This window comes from Mya arenaria, chromosome 4 (genome assembly GCF_026914265.1).
Source record: "Mya arenaria isolate MELC-2E11 chromosome 4, ASM2691426v1".
NCBI lineage: Eukaryota > Metazoa > Mollusca > Bivalvia > Myida > Myidae > Mya > Mya arenaria.
Window position 1 is genome coordinate 28,136 of NC_069125.1, and position 23,030 is coordinate 51,165.

The 23,030-nt window shown below is 36.4% G+C and overlaps 1 protein-coding gene across 1 annotated transcript in view; it reads left to right on the forward strand.

The window, feature by feature from the left end:
* The window catches only part of LOC128230247 (tumor necrosis factor receptor superfamily member 5-like), a 49,203-nt gene extending 27,064 nt beyond the window's left edge, over positions 1 to 22,139 (forward strand). Inside the window, exons 3-6 of the mRNA XM_052942357.1 lie at positions 12,675 to 12,839; positions 18,693 to 18,822; positions 19,633 to 20,049; positions 21,910 to 22,139. Of these exons, the coding sequence (XP_052798317.1) occupies positions 12,675 to 12,839; positions 18,693 to 18,822; positions 19,633 to 20,049; positions 21,910 to 21,931 (734 nt within the window). The 3' untranslated portion in view covers positions 21,932 to 22,139. The remainder of the gene's footprint in view (positions 1 to 12,674; positions 12,840 to 18,692; positions 18,823 to 19,632; positions 20,050 to 21,909) is intronic.
* Positions 22,140 to 23,030: the final 891 nt, after the last annotated feature.

Genomic DNA, 23,030 nt, shown 5'->3' on the forward strand with positions numbered 1-23,030 from the left:
ATATATATATATACAGTCTAAACTCGCTATGTCAACATTGGATATCTCGACTTTCCGGTTATGTCGACTTTTTTCTATGATCCCGAATTTATTCTTTCTTATTCTGTATAAAACAAATTTGCTTGTGTGGATTTTTCTATCTCAATTTTTTCGCCATGTCGACCTCCTTTTTCAGCCCCATTGCTCGAATTTCACACGTTTTCCTTGTCCCTTATGTCGAACTGTAGATCGAGTTGAAGGTGCGAAAGTTGTCATTAAGGTTTGCGGTATGTCACCTTATTACCGTGCGTGTCAAAATAACAAACTTTCATAATTGGAGGTTAATTGGTAAGTGTGAATAATTAAAGTTTTTTGTTTATGTTTATGATTAAACAGTCTTTTATTGATCAAGCTATACATTGAAATGCACATTTTAAAACGACGATGACATTATCGTAAAATTCCACATGTTACGTGACAAAGTAATTTCTTTATGCTGCAGGCAGAAAACAAACGGGCATAACGTATGTGCTTTAATGTTTTCTAAAATATACAATTATATACAATTGAGGTTTAATATTCAAAATGTGTAATCCATAAACGTGAATAAAATAAATTTTGCACAAATAATTCATTTTTATGCCCCCGAAGGTGGGCATATTAAAATCGCACCGTCCGTCCGTCCGTCCGTCCGGCTCTGTAACTTTCCCTTGTATGGACAGATTTTAAAATAACTTGCCACATGTGTTCCACATACCAAGACGACGTGTGGCGTGCAAGACTCGTGTCCCTACCTCAAAGGTCAAGGTCACACATAGTGTTTATTCACAATGGAGTGCTGCATATAAGGACATAGAGTATAGGTTGTCGTGTCCGGGCTGTAACTTTCTCTTGTATGAACAGATTTTAAAATAACTTGCCACATGTGTACCACATACCAAGACGACGTGTCGCGTGCAAGACCCGTGTCCCTACCTCAAAGGTCAAGGTCACACTTAGAGTTTATTCACAATGGAGTGCTGCATATAAGGACATAGAGTATAGGTTGTCGTGTCCGGGCTGTAACTTTCTCTTGTATTGACAGATTTTAAAATAACTTGCCACATGTGTTCTACATACCAAGACGACGTGTCGCGTGCAAGACCTGTGTCCCTACCTCAAAGGTCAAGGTCACACTTAGTGTTTATTTACAATGGAGTGCTGCATACAAGGACATAGAGTATAGGTTGTCGTGTCCGGGCTGTAACTTTCCCTTGTATGGACAGATTTTAAAATAACTTGCCAAATGTGTTCCACATACCAAGACGACGTGTCGCGTGCAAAACCCGTGTCCCTACCTCAAAGGTCAAGGTCACACTTAGAGTTTATTTACAATGGAGTGCTGCATATAAGGACATAGAGTATAGGTTGTCGTGTCCGGGCTGTAACTTTCCCTTGTATGGACAGATTTTAAAATAACTTGCCACATGTGTTCCACATACCAAGACGACGTTTCGCCTGCAAGACCCGTGTCCCTACCTCAAAGGTCAAGGTCACAGTGTTCATTCACAATGGAGTGCTGCATATAAGGACATAGAGTATAGGTTGTCGTGTCCGGGCTGTAACTTTCTCTTGTATGGATAGATTTTAAAATAACTTGCCACATGTGTTCCACATACCAAGACGACGTGTCGCGTGCAAGACCTGTGTCCCTGCCTCAAAGGTCAAGGTCACACATAGTGTTTATTTACAATGGAGTGCTGCATATAAGGACATAGAGTATAGGTTGTCGTGTCCGGGCTATAACTTTCCCTTGTATGGACAGATTTCAAAAAAACTTGCCACATGTGTTCCACATACCAAGACGACGTGTCGCGTGCAAGACCCGTGTCCCTACCTCAAAGGTCAAGGTCACACTTAGTGTTTATTCACAATGGAGTGCTGCATATAAGGACATAGAGTATAGGTTGTCGTGTCAGGGCCGTTACTTTCCCTTGTATGGACAGATTTTAAAATCACTTGCTACATGTGTTCCACATACAAAGACAACGTGTCGTGTGCAAGACCCATGTCCCTACCTCTAAGGTGAAAGATACACTAAGTGTTTATTCACAAGGGAATTCTGAATATAAGGACATAACAGTGTAGGTTGTCAAGTATGGGTGGTATTTTTTATGTTCAGAGGCAATTTAAAATAACTTGCCATATGTATTTGACACGTAAAGGCAAGATCAACTTTTCATGTACTGACCTTGTTCGGAGGTCAATGTCACATTCGGGGGCATTCGTCACATACTGTGACAGCTCTTGTTGTATTACTTTTAATATTTTTAAATAATACGTTTGCTGTTTCCACGACCGTAACAAGATCGTTCAATTCAATTCTGATGACGGACATATATCAAAGTCATATGTGTTTGGATTGGTGATACTTTTTTGTAATTCGGATGTGTCGAATGTTCGTTATCTCAACTTTTTTCCGTATATCCCGACAAAGTCGACATAACGAGTTTCGACTGTAAAAATATAAATCTTTAAAATCTTCTCGGAAACTGCATGGCCTAGACAATTGATATTTGATGTAGCCTCATGTAGTGGTTAGTAACTATTTGCATACAAAGCAAACAGTGACTTCCGTAGCAACCACTGCCTTTCTAAGTAACCAATGACCTTTTTAAAGCAATTGCTTAAATAACATAACCACAAAAAATAATTTGTGCATTATTTCGAAAGAGAAAACAAAATGAATGTGAACCATACTCTCTACATGTGCAAGTGGCTTTTGGAAATGAAATCAAATTCAATGGCATTTCTAGTAGCGTGCATGTATATGCAAGATGTTCGTATCAAGGCGGTAATTGTTAAGTGTTAAAGCTGCACTCTTACAGATGAATCGTTTTGACACCTTTTCAAAAGTAAAATTGTCTTAAAATGAGCCAATAACTTTTGCGTAGAGGTCTGAGAACCAGAGATATAAGACTGCTGACAAAGAAACAGATTACAGTTTTTCATATTTTCTTTCAAAAGTTGATGTTTTATGCTGAAAAACTTCAATTTTTGAACGTATATATTAAAAATTGCGATCTAATATTTTGTCACCAGTCTTATATCACTGGTTTCCATATGTTTATGCAAAGAATTGTTCATTCCAAGACAAAAAAAAATTGTGAAGACGTTCAATCTGTGAGAGTGCAGCTTTAATTACGTGTTGCCCATTATAATTGCTCTTTGTTACTTTTTTCTTGTCTGGAACATAACTAGAAAACTACTAAATGAAATTTTATTAAACTTCATACAGTGGTCAAGACTGGGGAGACATTCATGGGGAGACATATTGTTTTTGCCTGTCCGTCAGTCCGTCAGTCTGTCCATCAGTCTGTACGTCACACTTCGTTTTCGCTCAATAACTATAGAACACTTAGACCCAGGAACTTCATACTTAGTATGCTAGTTGGCATGACTAGTAGATGACCCCTATTGATTTTGAGATGCAAAGGTCAAGGTCGCTGTTACCTTCAGGTAAAATGTTGGCGGGACCTTAAGCTTAAAAATGGTTTCGCTCAATAACTAAGGACTTGTACCAAGGAACTTCATACTTAGTATGCTAGCAGGTCATAACTAGTAGATGAGATCAGTAAGTCAAATATCAAGGTCACCGTGACCTTGAAGTGAAGAAACGGTTACCGCTCAGTAACTAAAAAACGCTTATAATAATAATAATAATAATAATAATAACAACTTTATTTAAGAAGGCTACATACTAAGTGTACAATCATTACAGACATACTCGTTCAATATTTCCAGCATGGCCTTCACACAAAAAGTATTACAAAAACACATATACTAAGTTACATATTAAGCAACATACAATCACACTATCACTATCATACTTTTCTCATGTAATTCAACATAATTATACATGTATTCAACATTTCTTCGACAAACACAACTCAGTTTAATATGATGATTATAAATTACAATAATTTCATACTGTAAATAATTATCATGACCTGTAATTGTAAAGAGTCTGACCTTTGCACCCAGGCACTTCATACTTGGTATGCAAGTTGGTCATGTAGATGACCCCTATTGATTTTGTGTCAAAGGTCACGATGACCTTGAGCTGAAAAATGGTTTCCGATCAATAATTGAATAACGCTTGCTCCCAGGAACTTCATACAATACAAACTTCGTTACATTTTCCAAGATTAATCAACAACACTTTCTTCTCTTCCTCAGTATGTATATATATGTAATTTAAACATGTACATATACTATATGGCACCATTTAAACTATGTACTCGTTTAAAGTTGAGCGCAAAATCTGTAATACTAATGACTTCACATTTGGTACAGATGACTGCATACTCTAGATTGAAATAAATCAAAAATGGTACTTACTTACATCCATCTATCACATTAAGTCTTAATATTTATAGATCACTGATCTTATGCAGTAGATGTTCACTATATAATACGGGTGAATAAAGCAAACTTCACTGTTGGTTCATCTCCAGTCCAAAATTACAAATTTCATGTCCATCATTTATTTTTTCTCAGCTACGACCACACAAATGGGAGACAAGCGCTTTTTCAAAAAAGCAAGCTCTAGTTTCTAGTGGTGTTCCAATGATTGATTATAATCGAAAATCGATTGTTTGGGCCTGAAATCGGCGACAATTGATTGTATGTGGTTATTATCGATCATCGAAAAAAATAACAAATAAGTAGTAAGTGTTCAGAAGTTATCTTCAACAAAATGGCTGATGAAAGCCACAATGAGCAAGAAAATGATTTTTTTATACAACAGCACTTAATAATTTCAATCATAGACATAACGTATATGCATATAATGATTAAAGTTTAATTCTGTACATTAATAAAACTACAATTCAGTTTCTATCTAGTATTAAAAAATACGATTGTACTATTCCGCTGCGACTAACATTAGGTCAGACACGACTAATACACGAACCAATTGTTTTACTGATTGATTCATAAAACCTTAAAGTATTTATTTTCATGAATTATAGTATTTATTTTCGTGAATTTTGATTAAATGGAAATGCGTTAGATTAAGTATATAGTAAGTCGGCGGGCACGTAATTGTATTGTCAAATTACTGTAATTTGTTTACTATCCCGATGTATTCGGTAGGGTGTAGATCTATATCTGAATGGGTACCGCATTAGTCAAACATTACGCAACATCTGGCCTTCTTTGCAGTACATTATAAAGTTACTGCTGCATATCCCGCAATTATTTTGAAGCTTAAAAAAACTTAATCACAACATTTGTGATAAGCATTGGCAGGTTTTAAATGACAATTCCAAAAGTCTTATCTTGTGGAACATGCTATGCTATACCAAAAAAAAACTGATACCGCTAGGGTTCGAGAAAAATACATGGCTGCAAAATAAAACAAGCACAATTTTTATTGTGGGTCAGTGGCAAAGTTTAAATTGTATTATGACCGACACATTTTCTTTGGGACTGATAAAACTTTGGAGGCTGTCAATAACCGATACGTTTTTAACTTTCGTGATTTCTACACTTTAAAAGCCTTTGTATTATCATCACCAAATTTGGTTAGAATGTGTATTGGCATAATTTCTCTGACAAGCTTAATAACCAGCCATATTGCTTGAGTTACTCGCTGTTTACTTTTAGATATTACCTAAAATCGGTCTTGGCCGATCAATAATTTTAGAATCCATTGACAATTCATCACCAAATTTGGTCAGAATATGTATGCACAAAATGTCTTAGTCAGGTTCGATAAACAGCCATGTTGCCTCAGTCGCTTCAGAGTGTCTCTTGATTTTGCTTTTACTGTGTGAACTCACTAAAATGTACCACTTACAACAAACCTACAACAAACTAGGATGGGCATATTTTGTGACATTTGACGCTCTTGTTTAAGAGTGAATAAATTTTCAGCGACGATTACCATATTGCAAATATCATATTATCATTTGCCACTTTGTCTTCTATATATATTAAAGTAGCTTGTTTCAAGTTCCGCAACCTTATTAAGATTGTGGTAAACAGGGTATTGATAAGACAGCAAACACTGACTATGGATTTGTCTGAAATGACCGTTGACGTGTTGCATTTTAGTAATAAGGGCATGAAGTTGAGTTTTTTCATCACTTCCCTGTTCAATCCAAGCTCTATCAAGTGTGTGTGTACTTGAATAATTGTCTTTGACTTCTGCTGTCAAATATGGCTTTGCGTGCTCTGACTGCTCATTAAATGTACTAGTAAGCAAGTATTGTGAAGCCTCAATATGTAATCAGACGTTCATTTTAAGAGTGTTGCTGATGCATGTACGGATCCTGTTCAACATTTGAGCTGACTTCATTAGTAAAGAAAGAAGAGTACTTTTCAGTTCACAATAACACATCGACAAACACTTCATATGTATCATCATATGCGAACTATTTCAGTACATTTAAATAGCATTCAATATGGCCAACCTACACCAATTCAAAAGTGATAACTCAGTGTTACATGCCTTTTTCTTTTATTATTAAGACATGACAGTGTATCAATGCCTGGTTATACCATCTTAGACCATTTTGCCTTACTTTCCATCTTTATAGGTTTTGAAAGTGAATGATTTGTGATTTAAAAAAATGACTGAACATTAAGTTTCTCTAACATTGTTTAAGTGAAAAGGGACTAGACACCAGCTGATTCAATTGCAAAGAAGGGAAAATTGTCGAACACTTACATAAAATTGAAAGCATTGTTTACAACTAAAATATATATTATGATAACGTGCTACAATTTAGTTTTAACTAACTATCTCTTTCATAATTTAAATGTGGTATGATAATATATTAAAATATTATTGAATATAAATATACAATTATGTTCTGACTAAACGAATTAGACAGTTGTAGCTGTGTCTCCTAAATTGTCGTAATGTCGTAGTGTATACTTAATTTATCCACTGATTTGTACACGTTCTCAAAACACACATTGTCCTTCATGCTTGGTGGCCGGTAGATCCCAGAGGTTAGCCATGTTGACTTATCTATGATGACCTCAACACTGATAGTTTCTATTTTTATGCCCCCGAAAGTGGGCATATTAAAATCGCACTGTCCGTCCGTCCGTCCGTCCGTCCGGCTCTGTAACTTTCCCTTGTATGGACAGATTTTAAAATAACTTGCCACATGTGTTCCACATACCAAGACGACGCTTGGCGTGCAAGACCCGTGTCCCTACCTCAAAGGTCAAGGTCACACTTAGTGTTTATTCACAATGGAGTGCTGCATATAAGGACATAGAGTATAGGTTGTCGTGTCCGGGCTGTAACTTTCTCTTGTATGGACAGATTTTAAAATAACTTGCCACATGTGTTCCACATACCAAGACGACGTGTCGCGTGCAAGACCCGTGTCCCTACCTCAAAGGTCAAGGTCACACTTAGTGTTTATTCACAATGGAGTGCTGCATATAAGGACATAGAGTACAGGTTGTCGTGTCCGGGCTGTAACTTTCCCTTGTATGGACAGATTTTAAAATAACTTGCCACATGTGTTCCACATACCAAGACAACGTGTCGCGTGCAAGACCCGTGTCCCTACCTCAAAGGTCAAGGTCACACTTAGTGTTTATTCACAATGGAGTGCTGCATATAAGGACATAGAGTATAGGTTGTCGTGTCCGGGCTGTAACTTTCTCTTGTATGGACAGATTTTAAAATAACTTGCCACATGTGTACCACATACCAAGACGACGTGTCGCGTGCAAGACCCGTGTCCCTACCTCAAAGGTCAAGGTCACACTTAGTGTTTATTCACAATGGAGTGCTGCATATAAGGACATAGAGTACAGGTTGTCGTGTCCGGGCCGTAACTTTCCCTTGTATGGACAGATTTAAAAAAAAAAAACTTGCCACATGTGTTCCACATACCAAGACAACGTGTCGCGTTCAAGACTCGTGTCCCTACCTCAAAGGTCAAGGTCACACTTAGTGTTTATTCACAATGGAGTGCTGCATATAACGACATAGAGTATAGGTTGTCGTGTCCGGGCTGTAACTTTCTCTTGTATGGACAGATTTTAAAATAACTTGCCACATGTGCTCCACATACCAAGACAACGTGTCGTGTGCAAGACCCGTGTCCCTACCTCAAAGGTCAAGGTCACACTTAGTGTTTATTTACAATGGAGTGCTGCATATAAGGACATAGAGTATAGGTTGTCGTGTCCGGGCTGTAACTTTCCCTTGTATGGACAGATTTTAAAATAACTTGCCAAATGTGTTCCACATACCAAGACGACGTGTCGCGTGCAAAACCCGTGTCCCTACCTCAAAGGTCAAGGTCACACTTAGAGTTTATTTACAATGGAGTGCTGCATATAACGACATAGAGTATAGGTTGTCGTGTCTGGGCTGTAACTTTCCCTTGTATGGACAGATTTTAGAATAACTTGCTACTTGTGTTCCACATACCAAGACGACGTGTCGCCTGCAAGACCCGTGTCCCTACCTCAACGGTCAAGGTCACACTTAGTGTTTATTCACAATGGAGTGCTGCATATAAGGACATAGAGTATAGTTGTCGTGTCTTGGCTGTAACTTTCTCTTGTATGGACAGATTTTAAAATAACTTGCTACATGTATTCCACATACCAAGACGACGTGTCGTGTGCAAGACCCGTGTCCCTGCCTCAAAGGTCAAGGTCACACATAGTGTTTATTCACAATGGAGTGCTGCATATAAGGACATAGAGTATAGGTTGTCGTGTCCGGGCTATAACTTTCCCTTGTATGGACAGATTTTAAAAAAAAACTTGACACATGTGTTCCACATACCAAGACGACGTGTCGCGTGCAAGACCCGTGTCCCTACCTCAAAGGTCAATGTCACACTTAGTGTTTATTTACAATGGAGTGCTGCATATAAGGACATAGAGTATAGGTTGTCGTGTCAGGGCTGTTACTTTCCCTTGTATGGACAGATTTTAAAATCACTTGCTACATGTGTTCCACATACGAAGACAACGTGTCGTGTGCAAGACCCATGTCCCTACCTCTAAGGTGAAAGATACACTAAGTGTTTATTCACAAGGGATTTCTGAATATAAGGACATAACAGTGTAGGTTGTCAAGTATGGGTGGTATTTTTTTATGTTCAGAGGCAATTTAAAATAACTTGCCATATGTATTTGACACGTAAAGGCAAGATCAACTTTTCATGTACTGACCTTGTTCGTAGGTCAATGTCACATTCGGGGGCATTCGTCACATACTGTGACAGCTCTTGTTGATTGATAAGAATTATGAGTTATAATGTTCACCCTGTAATATATATTATCTAAAACAGTCCAGGATGTAAAAAAATGCATGTTCAAAAGTCAAAAAGTCAATATTTTTAAGATTGTAAGAAAAGAAGCGTGCACAGTTGACTTTGTGATACGAAAACGTATGTTGTCCGGAAGTAAACAAAGCAGGCTTTAACTATAAAAAATGTCTTTTTCACGCATGCAGTAGAAATAAATAAATTTAAAACGTTTTGCGTTGTCTTTACACTCGATGAAGGAATTATTTGCGTATTTGGCAATTTCTGTTGAGTGAAATACGCACCTTATTTGGGGCACAGTTTAATGAAGGGAAAACCTGCTTTAAAACAACGTAGACACAAAGCCCGATAGATAAATATCAGTGATCTGATTGATTGATGAAAACTTTTGAAATGGATTACCACTGCTGAAAATGACAGTGCATTGGTAAGAACATTTTGGACTTTTCAGTGTGTGAAACGATCATGTGACTTGCAAGGTGTTAGGAAGATTTTTTTTTTTTTTAAACGGGAAAGCTAGTGAGACAATATGACTGTCGCGTAGATTGTTGGAAAATGATGTATAATCGTCCATATTCTAGCTCGTAATGACAATTCACTGCATGTTTTAAGGAAATACTGCATTTGCCGATTTTAAGACTATCTAGTGTGTAGACAATAGATGTCCTTAGACAATTAGGAACTTTCTATCCATGAATGGTGTTGGGGTCGTGAAGGTCTAGAAATCTTGCGTGAAAATTTGTCAGTTGACTTTTCAATATATAATAAAGGAAAGCTATAAATTTAGTAGTGTCTGACATATGCATTGCATCAGAAATCAAATCCCATTGATTCTTAGGTGAACGATTCAGGGCCACAATTTCCTTATTGTTACTACATATTTCATAGAAATATCTACCTCCATAAAATTATGAATATAGTCCTAAACAACTTTAAGTCCATCTTCTGATTAATGGCTTCATGGGATTTTTACTGCCCAAACAAATAGCACCATGTTGACCATCGATTCAGACATTGTTTACACTGAGTACTTTAAGTAATGTATAAAGGTTGTTATTATGCTCTTCCAGAAATGAACGGTTTGATGCAAGTAACTTTTTAGTGGTCCACATTTCTTGGGTAAACATCTTAATGGGTCAGCCATTGTTTATTATGCCCCCCTTCGAAGAAGAGGAGTATATTGCTTTGCACTTGTCGGTCGGTAGGATGGTCGGTCCGTCGGTAGACCAAAGCTTGTCCGCATGATAACTCAACAATGCCTTGAGATATGGTCTCAAACTTGACATGAAGATAGGGCCTGACCAGTAGATGACCCCTATTGATTTTAGGGGTCATCCGGTCAAAAGTCAAAGTCACAGTGACCTCAAATGAAAAAAGGATTTTAAAGCTTGTCCAAGTGATAAATCAACAATGCCCAGACCTATGGTCATCAAACAAAACATGGAGGCTGGGCGTGACCAGCAGTTGACCCGTATTGATTTTATGAGTCATCAGGTCAAAGGGCCAGGTCACAGTGACCTTGAATGATAAAAGGTTGTCCTATTGGTTATTTGACAATGCCTGCACCCATGGCCCTCACTCTTGACTTGGAGGTTGGGTTTGACCAGTAGATGACCCCTATTGATTTTGGGGTTCATCGGGCCAAGGATCAAGGTCACATTGACTTTAATGATAAAAAGTTGTCCGAGTGATAACTCGACAGTGCCTTCACTCCTGGCCCTCAAACTTGACTTGGAGGTTTGGTCTGACTAGTAGATGACACCTTTTGATGTTTGGGGTCATTGGGCTAAAGGTTAAGGTCACATTGACCTTGATTGATAAAAAGTTGTCCGAGTGATAACTCAACAATGCTCGCACTCATGGCCCTCAAACTTCACTTGTATGTTTGGTCTGACCAGTTAATGACCCCTATTTATTTTTGGGGTCATCAGATCAAAGGTCAAGGTCACAGTGACCTTGAAGACAAACTCGACAATTCCTGGACCTATGGTCATCTACTTGACATGAAGGTTGGGTCTGACCAATAGATGACCCCTCTTGATTTAGGGTTTCATTGGGTAAAGGTCAAGGTCACAGTGCCCTTTAAAACGAAAAAGTTCACAAAGCTTCTCCCAGTGATATTTCAACAAAGCCTGGACCAATGATTATCACACTTGACCAGAGGGTTGGGCCTGACCTGTAGATGACCTCTTTTAATTTAAGGGGTCATCAGATCAAAGGTCAAGGTCACAGTGATGTTGAACATAAATAGCTTGTCTGTGTGATAACTTGACACTGCCTGCACCTGAGACCCTCAAACTTGACTTGTAGATTGAGCCTTACCAGTTAATGACCCCTATTTATTTTGGGGTCATCAGGTCAAAGGTCAAGCTCACAGGGACGTTGAACGTAAATAGCTTGTCTGTGTGATAACTTGACACTGCCTGCACCTGTGACCCTCAAACATGACTTGTATGTTAGGCTTTACCAGTTGATGACCCCTATTTATTTTGGTCCAAGGTCAAGGTCACAGTGACTATGTAGGCAAACTTGACAATTCCTGGACATATGGTTATCAAACTTGACATGAATGTTGGGCATGACCAGTAGATGGCTCCTCTTGGTTTTGGATTCATCCGGTCAAACGTCAAGGTCACCCTTTAACACTAAAAAGTTAACACAGCTTCTCCCAGTGATATCTCAACAAAACCTGGACCTATGATCATCAAGCGTGACTATGGGGTTGGGCCTGACTTGTAGATGACCCTTTTTGATTTAAGGGGTCATCGGTTCAAAGGTCAAGGTCACAGTGACCTTGAATACAAAAGCTTGTCTGTGTGTAAACTTGACACTGCCTGCACCCATGGCCCAAAAACTTGGAGGTCCATACATATTTCATTCAATTGTCCAAATAATCCTGACAACATGGCGCTCAGGGGGGGGGGCATAATGTTTGACAAACATCTCTTGTTGGTATTGTTTTACCTAATTTAAATCAATAATGGCTGTCTGCTGATTTTTTTTTAAATAAAGGTATTGGATTTTTTTTGAATTACTGCTTTCTCATAGGACAAAAGAAAATGTTGACCACTAAATGTCTCAAGTTGCAGAATTCAACCTGAATTTTGTGAAAGCTGATATATTAATTCTATTTATTAGCCACATTTATTTCAAGTTTATTTAAAGATAATTTCAGTCAATTTTGCCATGTTTAGTAATGATGATGTGACGATGATATAAATCTGTTTTTGTATCCATGATTTTAGATATAGTGTAACGGTAAGCAATGTCGTGACTGAATGGAAACTTAAGTCCATAATTACGAAAGCAATATTGCAAAACTACTTAAATTAGACATGTTCTTTATGTTTTATAATAAAAAAGAACTAAGTTATACTTAAATGTCCCTACTTACAGCGAACAGTCACAAAGATACAACATGCGAGAGATGTGTTAACGGGAAGACCTTCTCCAACATCAGTTCCGAGGTGATGCCATGCCTGAACTGTTCACTTTGTCCTGAGGGATGGGTGCAGAGAACTCCATGTAACGAAACTCAAGACACTGTGTGCATTTCAAAAGGTGATTTATTATTGTAAATACATATATTTACATTAGGATCATTTAAGCTTATCAGCTCGTTTGTTCTTCGAAAGAGGGTTGACGTAATGTCAGACCCTTAAAGGCGTCGGCCTCATAAATGTGCATCCCGCTGAAACTTGAACTATGGCTAAACTCAAAAATCATTAAAACTTAGTACAAATATTGCCAAAGACTGAGTACACACATGTATAGCAAGATCCATAACTTCGGCTTTAATAATGTTTAATTAACTCCCCCTGTTTTATTCAGTTACAGACAAGTGTGAAGGGTTCGCTCTGCAGGGCATTCGTCCTAAACATTAAGCTGCCTGGAATTTCAGTTAGGTTTTGCTGGCGAGAATACTCAAAAATGATTTTAAAAAGTTTTAGCTTCTGATTCAATCATTTTGTTTCAATCTCAAGGACTTCTATTTCCCCTCTTTATATTCTTCTCCATTGATATCATATCAGAGTTCGTTAGATTAAGCCTTTAGCTCATTTGAAAAATCAGGAAAGAGTCCTCTACAACTGTTCTTGAAGCTGTATTATGAAATATTGCTGACCAGGCATTAACAAAAACACAACAAAAGATCCAAGTAAAAATTAAGACGCTTATTATTGATGATCTGAAAATTGTTCCTTCAAGGATATTGTCAGAAGTATAGCACATTTTATCGTAGAAATATTCAACCAATTTTATAATGATATACCTTAAAAGGTGCACTCTCACAGATTGACATTTTTGATACGTATTTTTTCTCAGCTATTTTGACATCATAACCTTCAATTCAGTCATATAAGATTATACATATCTTGCATGGTTGCTCGTATAAGATAGCTTCGTCCCAACCCAAGCGTAGGGTGTTTTGCGGCAATGAGGTTTACCGAGTTTCCGCAGAACACCCTGCGCGAGGGTTGGGATTAACCTATCTTACACGAGCGGCTATGGTAGATGCTTTATCTCCTACCTCCGTTAAACAAGATAAAGTTAAAATAGATATGTGGTAATTCGTGGTTGTCATGGATATGCGCGAAGTGATTCAGATTATGTTTCTTGAATGCAGCGTGAACACCTTTTTGGTGCCATTTGAAGCAAATAATGATTGATTTGGATTTTAAATATTGCCACAAGGCAAGGTTTCCATGATGCTACAGATGACCGTCTTCAACAAGGGAGGTAATTGTGTGATGACAATAAAAAAAGAGTTCCATACTGGTACTTGTTTTATCTTTGCCCGTGTGCAAGATAAGGGTATTGAGCATGGCCAAATTTTGGGCTCTATTTATCTGTGGTTGGAGAAAAATCACATTAGAGCAGATCGCAAATGTTCGAAAAACGGCCAAAATTTCAATTTTCTTGAAGCGTAAAGCTTTTAACCATAAAATATCAATTTTCGACCTTAAATATGAAAACTGCGATCTTATCTTAAGTCAGCCTTCTTATTTTACTGGTTTCCAGACATTTACGCAAACAAGTGTCTCAATCCAAAACAAAATCAAAGCGCTGCAGCACTGCTGACTGGTGTATTCACTATTGGGTACTGGGTAAAGTGTGACGGCATTGCTCATGTATTTAAAGTGACACTGTTATTCAAAATCAATACAAACACATGTATAACAAACACAGATTTTGAGTGATACACCTTTAACTACTTCCGAAATAATTATTTATGGAAGATATTAATTACTTATTACAAGATTGTAACAATGTATCCTATAGCAGGAAACGCAAAAATATTAAATGATTGGTGAATGCTAAAAGATTTACTGTGATCTACTATCGACTCATTAGGTAGAAAAATCGTGTTTACTGCAACATTCTTTTAAATTAAACTAGTAACCTTAATACGAACCATTGTTTTCAACATGTATTCATCCTTTTTTGGCATATTAAAACATTTGTGGTAAATCTTATTTAGGAGTAAGAGTGCATCTTTAATAAGGACAGCTGCAGTGACCCTCCACATTTATGATACTTTTTGTTTGCAATATTACAGGCATATATGTATACTCAGAGTTGTTGGTTTTATATCGCACGGAATTTGCAACCAATTGTGAGTTTAGCGCAATGTATATACGCATAGCAACACAGAAAAAATAGTAAAATACGAACTGCAAACTACTAGCAAGCAGAAACATGGCTTTTACAATTCTGCGGTCCGTTAGGCAATGCACGTCTTTGAAAACTAAAGCAATCTTAATAGTGATTTGAACCATGCGTGTAAAAGGGACTCGCTCATGTTTTTAGCTCGACTATTCGAAGAATAAGGAGAGCTATACTACTCACCCTGGCGTCGGCGTCACACCTTGGTTAAGGTTTTTGCATGTAAGCACATTTAAGTCATTATCTCAGTAAATACATCATTTATTGCATTGAAATTTTGGATATGTATTCCTAACTATCTCACCTACTAAATTAATGAAATTAGATAACACTTATTTAAATATAATGCAAATAATTGGCCTTTATTATTTGACTTAAAAATTCTGGTCAAGGTTTTGCATGTAAGCACACATAGGTTAATATCTCAGCAACTACTTGATGTATTGCATTGCGACTTTATACAATGGTACTCAACCATCCAACCTACTTAATTAACCAAGTTAGAAAACTCTAGTTTGCATTTATTGCAAATAATTATCCTTTATTATTTACCTTAGAAATTCTGGTTAAGGTTTTGCATGTAAGCACACATAGGTTAATATCTCAGCAACTACTTGATGTATTGCATTGCGACTTTATACAATGGTACTCAACCATCCAACCTACCTAATTAACCAAGTTAGAAAACTCTTGTTTGCATTTATTGCAAATAATTGTCCTTTATTATTCACCTTAGAAATTCTGGTTAAGGTTTTGCATGTAAGCACACATAGGTTAATATCTCAGCAACTACTTGATGTATTGCATTGTGACTTTATACAATGATACTCAACCATCCAACCTACTTAATTAACCAAGTAAGATAGCTCTAGTTTGCATTTAACATAATTGCCCTTTATTATTCGACTTAGAAATTCTGGTTAAGGGTTTGCATGTAACCACATTTAAGTCAATATCTCAGCAAATACATGATGTATTGCATTGAAACTTTAGATATGTATTTCCAACTATATAACCTACGCAATTAATGAAGTTAGATAACACTTGTTTTGAAAATAATGCAAATAATGGGCCTTTATTATTTGCTTTAAAAATTCTGATTAAGGTTTTGCATGTAAGCATACATAGATTAATATCTCAGCAACAACTTAAGGTATTGTATAAAAAAATTATACAATGGTACTCAACCATCCATTCTACATTGTACTTATATAACCAAGTAAAATACCTCTATTTTGCATTTAATTCAAATAATGGCCCTTTTTCATTCGACATAGACATTCTAATTAAGGTTTTGCATGTAACCACTTTTAAGTCAATACCTCAGCGAATACATCATGTACTGCATTGAAACTTTAAACACAGGTTCCCAACCATTCAACCTTCTTAATAAATCAAGTAAGATAACTCTCTCTTGCATATTATATTTTTTTCCCATTTATTATGCGACTTAGAAATTATGGTCAAGGTTTTGCATGTAATCACATATAGGTTAATATCTCAGCAACTACTTGATTTATTGAAATGAGACTTAATACAGTGATCCATGCATGTTTCGCCAAAACTTTTCAATCCTTACACTGAAAAGCGGCGGAATAGTCGAGCGCGCTGTCTCTGACAGCTCTTGTTTTTTTAAAAGTGTGGCAAATTAAAACATTGACTTCTGAAACTATTCAACAAATGTTCATATATGCTCAAATATTGTTTTTACAGTCCATGATTTTGAATAGCGTTAGTAACCCTTTTTAACAAAATGCTTAAAGGTAAGGTTATCCTTATACCTGTGAACGAGTCCTTGTGGGAGTGTGGTTTTATTGTCAGTTTTATCAGTTTTCCTTGCCTGAACCGGCGCTCCCCACTGAAACTAAAATAGTTTTTTTTCTGCAATTTCTGTTTCAATGAGAAAAAAAAATTATAATGTGTTTTCAATGTATTACGGAGAAAAAAGTTTGTCTAGATAATTACATAAATCACACAATTCATTACCTATATTTACACCAATAGTTCATTTTTCTGTCAAGAATTAAAAAAAATATACTTCATTTCATTTAAGAAAACCTTACAGTATTTTTCTCTCACAGAATCTCTGTAAAAAGAACGACACGACCGTAACCGGAAACAGGTTATCATATGACGTCACAATAACGCGGGAAAAGAAAATAATCACTTCAAATCATTGTTAAAAATTAAATTGAAACGCTAATGACAACCACTTAAAATATCATAAATTCACACTTACTAATACGTTGATTTAAGTGTTTCGTGGCCAGCCAACATAATACACACATTTACGAGATAAACAAGTTTCAATGTATGTATATATATATATATATATATATATATATATATATATATATATATATATATATATATATATATATATATATATATATATATATATATACCCGTGTTACCTTCAAGCGATGACCGTGCTAGTTTGGTACCTGGGAATAGTTACTCTTGTATTCCGTATACCCTTGCGCCAAATCATTTTTATTATCCACCAATTTCAATTACAAAGGCTAGAAAATATGTTTAAAGCAGTAGCATTATATATATATTAATATGCGATGATTCGCGATCCGAATATGTTGCGTTCATCGAAAATATTCACAATCAAATATAATAAGATGCATAAGATGCATAAACAGTGAAACATAATCAGATATGATGTTCCCCAAAATAAGTTTGGATGGCAAATATTCTATGACCTACATTTCCTTGTTTAAGGGAGGTAACACATTGTTATGTTTTGTGGACGGAAACGTTGGACGTTTTTGAGCCAATCTATGGGCCTATTTTTTAAGTTTGTTATAATTTGTGTTTATTTAGGGTATTTGCATTTATTTACAAGTTGCTTAATTACAGTCAAAATCAAGAGAAGGAATACTTTCTCATCCTTATTATTGCATTATAAAAGTGCATTGTAAATCATATTTCTACTTAAAATAAAAATCAAGCGTTTCCGAATGCCTCTTATTCATAGAACACTTTTGCACATCGTTAAGCGAAAATGCACGACCATCCATAACCTAAATAGTTTAAGAAACTCTGTATTCAAATTTGGTGTTTCTTCATTCCCTTTTACATGGCTGAATAAGTGAGAACAATTTAGTGTCATTTTTTTTTCTCTCTGCAATCACAACGTGAAACTTTTTATTAAATAACCGAAGTCCATTGTTTATTATACAGAATATAAATCTAAACGATATCTTTACATCTCCGTGTTACCTTCAAGCGATGACCGTGCTAGTTTGGTACCTGGGAATAGTTACTCTTGTATTCCGTATACCCTTGCGCCAAATCATTTTTATTATCCACCAATTTCAATTACAAAGGCTAGAAAATATGTTTAAAGCAGTAGCATTGATACAGATGTTTGAAACCAAAGCGATCCGCGTCGAGCTAGATATTGCCCTGCATAGCACTACTTGGTGCTGCGTAGTATACTTTGTTAGTGTGTTAGCATGTTCCGTCACGAACAAAATGCGCTTCTGAAATATGGCCTACACTATATTCACTGCATACACAAATATAAGACAACACGTTAAAGCGGTAAATCTGTGAGAGTGCAGCTGTAATACTATATTTACTTTCATTGCACCGGTATCAATATTAATAATGGATATACACTAAAACTCCGGTCGTTCGAAAAAGCGGTCGTTCGAGAATCGGCGGTCCCTTGAGGTCGGAGCTTGGTCCCGAACATTTTTCTTTCTATTCTATGTGTACTTAATTGATTTATTTCAGATGAAGAAGAGAAAGACAGTAATATTATCATACTTTTTGGAGTGGCCTGTGGCGTTTTACTCGCAGTTGCTATCGTGTCCTATTACTTTAGGAAAAGAATCCAACTGATTCTTCAACAGTTGCTTAACAGGTACTCGGCTTCTTTCATGTACAAAAGTGTAGTTTTCTCATGTAATGCAACATTTTTATTTTCCTCCGCCATTGTCAAATGAGATTATGGAAATAATTTGAGTAGTTTTCTTTCATTCAAGAATGAAACCAATTACACGTACTCGTATATACATTTTGTAAGTGTTCTTCCTTTACTTTATCTTTTTCTCTTGTCAAATGTCACTATTTGTTCAAAATGTACATACTTCCAGATCTCAAAAACAATTTGTGACAATTTGTCCAAAAGAGTTCAATATTGACTAGAAGATCTTTTTTGATAAATAAGGCATGACGCATGACCATCACCTTACTCAATGCATGCCTCTGGCATTTTCTGTAGACCATAACAGACACTGGTTCCTGGGATTTAGGGCATAAATATATATGCTAACCAGACAAAACATTCTTCAGTGCGTGGCAATTTGTGTTGGCTTCTTTTTGTTCCACACATTTGGGTATACTTATTGTGTCTCGTATGTTGCCTAATGTTTGAACATATCATTTGCGTCAGTTTGGTAAATACATTTTGAAAATATAAACCAGAAACCAGAGTTCATTCTTGCATATTGGGAGTAGTAGTTAATTACGGAAATAAGTATTGTTTGAGGTAGGGGACTATTCAAATATATGTTAGCCAGAAAGATGGCACCGCGATAAAGCTGAAGTAAATTGCTAAATATTTAATTAAACTGGACATTCTTCAGTATTCACTTTGCTTTTAAACATTGGTCACTAACAAATGAAATTGGACATTTGATGAAAATGTTTTCAATTATTTTTTTCTGTGCAGCTGGATATATTTCCGAAGTCAAGAAAACCATGATGCCGAGGAACAAGCCAATCCACGTCAAGTAAACCATGATGACGAGGAAAAAGCCAACCCACTACTGCAAGATAGACGACGTCAAGAAAACCATGATGACGAGGAACAAACCAACCCACTACAGCAAGATAGACGACGTCAAGAAAACCATGTTGACGAGGAACAAGCTACCCCACTACAGCATGATAGACGACACCAAGAAAACCATGATGATGAGGAACAAGCCAACCCACTTCAGCAAGATAGACGACGTCAAGAAACCCATGATTATGGGGAACAAGCCAACCCGCTACAGCAAGAAAGACGACGCCAAGAAACCCATGATTATGGGGAACAAGCCAACCCACTACAGCAAGGTGGTACACCTGACAAGTCTGCAGTAAAGTGAGTAATATTTAGCTGTTCGGGCCATTGTATTCTAATAGCCGCTACCTTGGTGACCGTTAGTGGCAGCAGTGTCATAGTTAAGTCATATTGCAAAAGACCTAAATTTCTACGAGGGGTGTCGGGAAGTTCGTAGATTGTTGCTCGAAAAATCAAAAAAAATCACTATATACTTGGAAAGTATATATATTTTTGAAGGTTGATATATTTTGTCCACGATGTATGAATAATTGGTAAATACATTGAGCAATTTAAAAAAGTTACAGCGAATAACAATAACACAGAAAGGCGTACCCAGAGCACGCCAGAGTACAACAAGCGACTTCATAATAACGCCAGAGATTCAATCACACTTCTTCAACGTAATCACAGCGGATATTAATGCTTTTTTATGACTCTGTTACCATTTAGTGTAGGTTTCGCTGTACCAGTCACTGTCTTATGACGAAACAACATTTTGCGTATACATACGAAGCTCATTGGCGTCCTCAAACCGCACGCCTCGTAGCGCCTTCTTGGTTTCCGGGAAAACTCTGAAATCCATGGGGCACGATCGGGTCTGTAGGATGCTGAAGAATTTCAAAACAAGCAAGTTGATTTCAAGGAGGGTTGAGTTAGCTCTGTGTCCTGAAGCGTTATTTTGGTGGAATATTATGCGCTCGGGGTCAAGATTGGGGCGTTTCTTTTTCAATGCCTGCATCAAGTCACACATGAGAAGCTGAAGTTATAAAATTAAGTCAAACTTGGAATCGTGACAGTAACCCCAAAACAGTGCATTTGAATATGTTTGTTAAAATTAAAATATATATTTTTTAAACTTCTTAGAAATTTTTTAATAGATAAAACAATGTTTACAATGTTAATCTGCTTACCTTCGAATAGTAACTATCACCCTCTGGCCATCGGGAACCTGGTGCTGTGGGATCATGCCCTTCCTTTCCATGAAAAACATGAACATGTGTTTCCCACCGCTTTTCTGTACTCTTACCTTCTTTGGGGGAGGGGTCCCCGGGGATTTCCATATACAAGACTGGGCTTTCGTCTCCGGGTCGAAGTGCCATAACCAAGTTTCGTTGGATGCAACTATGCGGTCGAGCAATTCTTCGCCTTCACGCTCATACCGGCGGACGAACTCTTGCGAGCAGCGATTCCTTCTTGCCCGCTCGTGATCCTTAAGGAGTCTCGGCACTTGGTTGTCTTTTCTAATCCCACGCAAAATTAATGGCTGCCCTTAACACGACGTCGCCCGTTGACGTCATGGTTTTGAAATTTCGGTTATATTCTGTCTTTCAACCGGAAACAACGACAAACGTCACAATTTCGGGAACGACATCATAAACGACGTTTGACAGCAAAAAATTTCGCGCAGTCTTTATCAAAAGAAAACGCATGCAATGCGGTAGTAATCAATTTAATAAATGTTAAACTTGAAAATGGTTAAAAATATCAAAACCAAACTTTGGACACATGTTATATATGACATTATGCATAAATTATGTATGACAAGACACAGTGCATCCGGCTAATACGTTTGCTTTGATTGATTTTGAAAAACAAACACGCCCTGGCATCGCTGGTAGTCAGGGCGCCTGTTGGTTCAAAACAACACATACATTCAAGAAACTTCCCAAATAATACCGATTATTTAAGAATATAGGATGGAGAACATAATTCCATGGTAAGATACCATTGTTATTGAAAATATATGGGCATACAGGACGGCCAAATCTGTGTTTATTATATGAAGACTTTGTCTCCTATAATAAACATGTACTGAATATATACAATATTGTTTATTGGTTTCACAGTTTTGTGACTTCTAAAGACACTAAATTTATCGTTTGAATATTTCGATTTCAGCATATCAAGACAGCAGTTTTGAACCCCCTTGGCTAATGGATGTGAAGCTAGCAGTTTAGCAGTCTGGCAGTACAGCAGTGTAAATACATTACTATATATATGCGGGAACATGAACTGTGAATCACGGAATTAAAACTACAATGGAAATAATTTTTTAATGCATATAACATGCAAACTAATCTATACTGTTTGCGACAGAAAGTCAGTATTATATAAATAAATAGAAACAATATGTTTTATTATATTACTTCCCTTGTTATTAATTGAGTAACACAAACAATAACACGTATACTTTACTTTTAATTAAAACCAACGTTTCGGCGCCAAGCGCCTTCTTCAGGGTTATAATAACAACTACAAACGGACGTTACGTCAAGAACGACGCAACGTCGTTTGGCGGAAAAACCTATGTCATATTACTTTTTTGCAAAGCTTTGTGTAAAAATAATTGTTATAGATGCTTTTTTCCCTTGTTATTATAATAAATGACATTGTACATATCGTATAAATTTAATGATTATGAAAACGTAATGCTGATTTTCGTTTACAAATTATTACATACTTGGGGGGACATTTAATGAGAAATAACGACTTTTGTAGTGTTTGTTTTTTAACAAGATGATAAATACTACATCTAAGCTCTAAATTATGAATTGTAATGATTATAACAAACAATGATGGACGTTAAGTTAGTTCCTTATTCCTTATTCCTTTTTCCAATAAGGAATAGGGAACTAGTTCCTTATTCCTGATACAAAATAAATAATTGTAGATATGCGTAAAATAGCTTCTTTGTTATGTGTTTCGTATTTTCATAACAATTAAACAACTTTATGAGAAAAATATGCACCAAAATAGAAAAAAAATCGAATAAGCAATAAGGAACCTGTTCCCTATTCCTTATTCAAACTCGAATAAGGACTAAACACTTTTAAAGTAATATATTTTTTTCAAATAACTATGCAGAATGGGTCTACATAAAAAGTTTACAGAAATGCATTGTCTATTCAAGAGAGTTTTAGTGCTTAAAGTGCTTTCAAAACTATCCAAATTCCGAATAAATAACAGAATTTACGAAATATACTCAATTTCAAAGTGCTTAATTTGCTCATTTTTTTTTA